Source organism: Myotis lucifugus, unplaced genomic scaffold (genome assembly GCF_000147115.1).
Source record: "Myotis lucifugus unplaced genomic scaffold, Myoluc2.0 scaffold_790, whole genome shotgun sequence".
Taxonomy (NCBI): domain Eukaryota; kingdom Metazoa; phylum Chordata; class Mammalia; order Chiroptera; family Vespertilionidae; genus Myotis; species Myotis lucifugus.
Window position 1 is genome coordinate 81,157 of NW_005871838.1, and position 3,315 is coordinate 84,471.

The 3,315-nt window shown below is 55.4% G+C and overlaps 1 protein-coding gene across 1 annotated transcript in view; it reads left to right on the forward strand.

The window, feature by feature from the left end:
- Nucleotides 1-3,260, forward strand: part of LOC102435710 (ATP-dependent RNA helicase DDX55-like) — an 8,272-nt gene extending 5,012 nt beyond the window's left edge. The window contains 5 exon segments of the mRNA XM_014448251.2: nucleotides 465-596; nucleotides 951-1,043; nucleotides 1,895-2,009; nucleotides 2,394-2,562; nucleotides 2,862-3,260. Coding sequence (XP_014303737.1) covers nucleotides 465-596; nucleotides 951-1,043; nucleotides 1,895-2,009; nucleotides 2,394-2,562; nucleotides 2,862-3,169 — 817 coding nt within the window. The 3' untranslated portion in view covers nucleotides 3,170-3,260.
- The last annotated feature ends 55 nt before the right edge of the window (nucleotides 3,261-3,315 follow it).

Sequence of the window (3,315 nt, forward strand, 5' to 3'; positions counted from 1 at the left end):
TTCACTAGGGGGCGCTGGGAGGGAGCTCACAGACTCCCAAAGCTGGATGCCCAGCCGTTGGGAAGACAGGGTCGGGGAGCCCCAGAGAGCTGCGTGGCCATCCCTCTCGGGCACCCTCACTGCGATGTCCTGGGGGGACTTGGCGCCCAGACCAGATACCTGGGGTGGATCTGCTTGGGGGGACCTGGCTTACCTGCTGAGCCTGGGAGTCAGTGATGGGGGAGAAGCCAGTCCCCAGAGGGGAAGCAGGAGCGTTTGGAAATCTCATGAAACTCTTCATATTTAAGATGTCATTGCTTTTGTTATGAAAGACGACTTCAGTTTAAGCCGTTTCTCAGGGGCCAGGATTTGGAGCTTAGCTGTGAACACGCACAGCCGTCTGCCTTCTCCCGGAGGGCGGGCGTCACTGCGTCTGGTTGTAGGGGACCAATGGCCCACGCCTGAGCCCTCGGTCCCCCTCGCAGCACCTGTGCCTGCGTGGAATACTACGGCAAGGCCCTGGAGGCGCTGGTGAAGGGCGTGGAGATCATGTGTCTTCACGGGAAGATGAAGTTCAAGCGCAACAAGATCTTCATGGGCTTCCGCAAGCTGCAGAGGTGGGCCTGGCGGGGACGGCGCGTCTCCAGCCGCCGCATGTCCCTCTGCCTTTGATGCTCCGTGGGCGTAGTTTACTTCCCTGCTGGCGCCCCCGCCCCCTCCCCAGTTACTGTGTCCTCTCTGTGCAGATGTGCACCTGTCCCTCTGTCCTGGCCCAACCCACTTTGCTGTGCCGACTTCCTCAGCCAGCTGTTGGCTTCCCTGAGAGGTTGTAAGCTCCGTAAGGACAGGGACCTGCATGTCGTGGTCACTGTGAGATCCCGGAACCTGTCCCCCGTTGTCCTCACTGAGATGTAAAGGCGCTGGCGATGGAAGTGCGGATCCCGCTCACCACGCGCTGTCTCCCTTTCCAGCGGGGTCTTGGTGTGCACGGACGTGATGGCCCGCGGCATAGACATCCCCGAGGTGAACTGGGTGTTGCAGTACGACCCCCCCAGCAGTGCCAGGTACTGCACGACCGAACGCTGCCCTCCGCCTAGGAATCGCCTAGAAATGGGAGTCTCGGGGCAGATAAAATGACGAGTTGAAAGTGATTTTAAACAGCAAAAATAGGCGAGTGGGCATGTCATGGCTCTCGTAGTGATACCAGGTTTTGCAGCAAATTCCTGCAGAAATGGACATGATAACATGTTTAACCCTTTGAGTGCCGGGGAGCGCAATCGCGCTCCTCCTGTCTTTCGCCAAAAGTGCCGGGGGCGCTATCGGCAATTTTTTTTTCTACTAGTATTTTATAATACAATCAGCAAACAATATATGTCAAAGATGAAAACAAATGTAGTAAAGGTTTCCTTATGTTTTTGAATATGTAACTTCATTTACTTGCGATTCATAATTTTTTTCCTAAACTGTAAAATCAGCAAAAATGCCTTGGCAATTGTAGCATAGTTCCTAGGATACTGGTTGGCACTCAAAGGGTTAAGGAAAACAGTATGTATGACTGATAAATGCTTCCAAGTAGAAAATGCCTGTAACTGAACCGAGCAGTAATAATGGTTCCTTGTCGGTGGGAAGCTCACAGGTCATCATCTTTTTTATACTTTTTGTTGTTTTCCAAATTTTCTACTAGGACCACACCAGCCTGTACCACCAGATAAGCATAAATGTAAACACTGTGTAGTCATGTTCAGTGCCTCACAGAGTCCTGTCTGGTTGGCAATGGATATGTAGTTGCCGACGCTCCTGTGTCCACACTGGTCGGGGCGGGGCTGGGACTGAGCTGTGGTCAGGCGGCCCCGGCGGCCCTGGGCCTGTGCTTGCTCAGCACCGTCACAGGCGCTGTGTCCTCCTGTGTTCGCAGTGCCTTCGTGCATCGCTGTGGCCGCACTGCGCGCATCGGCCATGGTGGCAGCGCACTGGTGTTCCTCCTCCCCATGGAAGAGTCCTACGTCAACTTCCTCGCAATCAACCAAAAGGTAAGCCGCCTTCTCGCTCCTTTTCCAGCAAGTGGTCGGGAACTTAGATGGGGGTACAAGCTCACAGGGCCTGGCTGGTGATGGAAGTGCGGGGACCTGGCCGGGGGAGACCCCCGCCTCCTCAGGGTGGCAGCCCCAGCTCAGCCCCAGCTGTGTCCCTGGTGGACAGGGGTGGGAACGTGGACCTGGCTTTGCCATATTTTCCAACCAGAAGTCGGGGTCATGTAAAATTTTAAATACTTTCCGGTCCAGTACAGCACTTGGGCTGGGTTTGGGCTCCATGGCCTCTGATCTGAGATGCAAGGGGATTGTTTTGCCCTCGGTCATCTTGGCGCTGGCTCTGGGGGGAGCCTTGGGGCGAGGAAGTGAGTGTGGGCTCTGCAGTGCCCCCTGCAGGAGATGCAGCCACAGAAGCACACGGCGGACCTCCTCCCGAAGCTGCGGGCCATGGCCCTGGCCGACAGGGCCGTGTTTGAGAAGGGCATGCGGGCCTTCGTGTCCTTCGTCCAGGCCTACGCCAAGCACGAGTGCAGCCTCATCTTCAGACTCAAGGGTGAGTCGGGCGTCGGCAGGCGCTGTGTCTCCGTCTGAGCTGCTGCGCTTCCGCAGGCACCCAGGCACGAGGCTTCTCTGTCTCATAAAATGTTGGGCATGTGTCGGGGGTGTTTTCTAAACATCTAACGGGGAGGCCTCCTAGGGCTTGGGTAGAGGAATGAGCTGGCTGCTGCGTGTTCCTTCTTAGTACAAACGCAGTACTTTAGTTACAGTGAGATCATGAGATCGTTTGGTTAGAAAAATGATCTGCTGGAACCTCCCGTGGGCCGGTCTCACCCTGGTGCTTGGTTGAATCAGATCTGGACTTTGCTGCCCTGGCGCGAGGCTTCGCTCTGCTCAGGATGCCCAAGATGCCGGAGCTGAGGGGAAAGCAGTTTCCAGACTTTGTGCCCGTGGACGTCAACACGGACACCATTCCATTCAGAGATAAGATCAGGGAGAAGCAGAGGCAGAAACTGCTGGAGCAGCAGAGGAAGGAGAAGACAGAAAACGAAGGGAGGAGAAGATTCGTGAAAAATAAAGCTTGGTCGAAGCAGAAGGCCAAAAGGGAGAAGAAGAAAATGAATAAGAAAAGGAAAAGGGAAGAGGTAAAGCGGGAGGTTTGACTATTTATCTGCCTTGGAATTCTGAGCCCGGGCCCTGGAGGGAGTGTCTTCTGATAGGATTGCCAGGGGTGCTCAGTTCTGTGTTACGAGGTGACAGGGACGCCCTATGCTTGTGGGAGCCCATCTGAGAGCGTGTCACTCCCTCG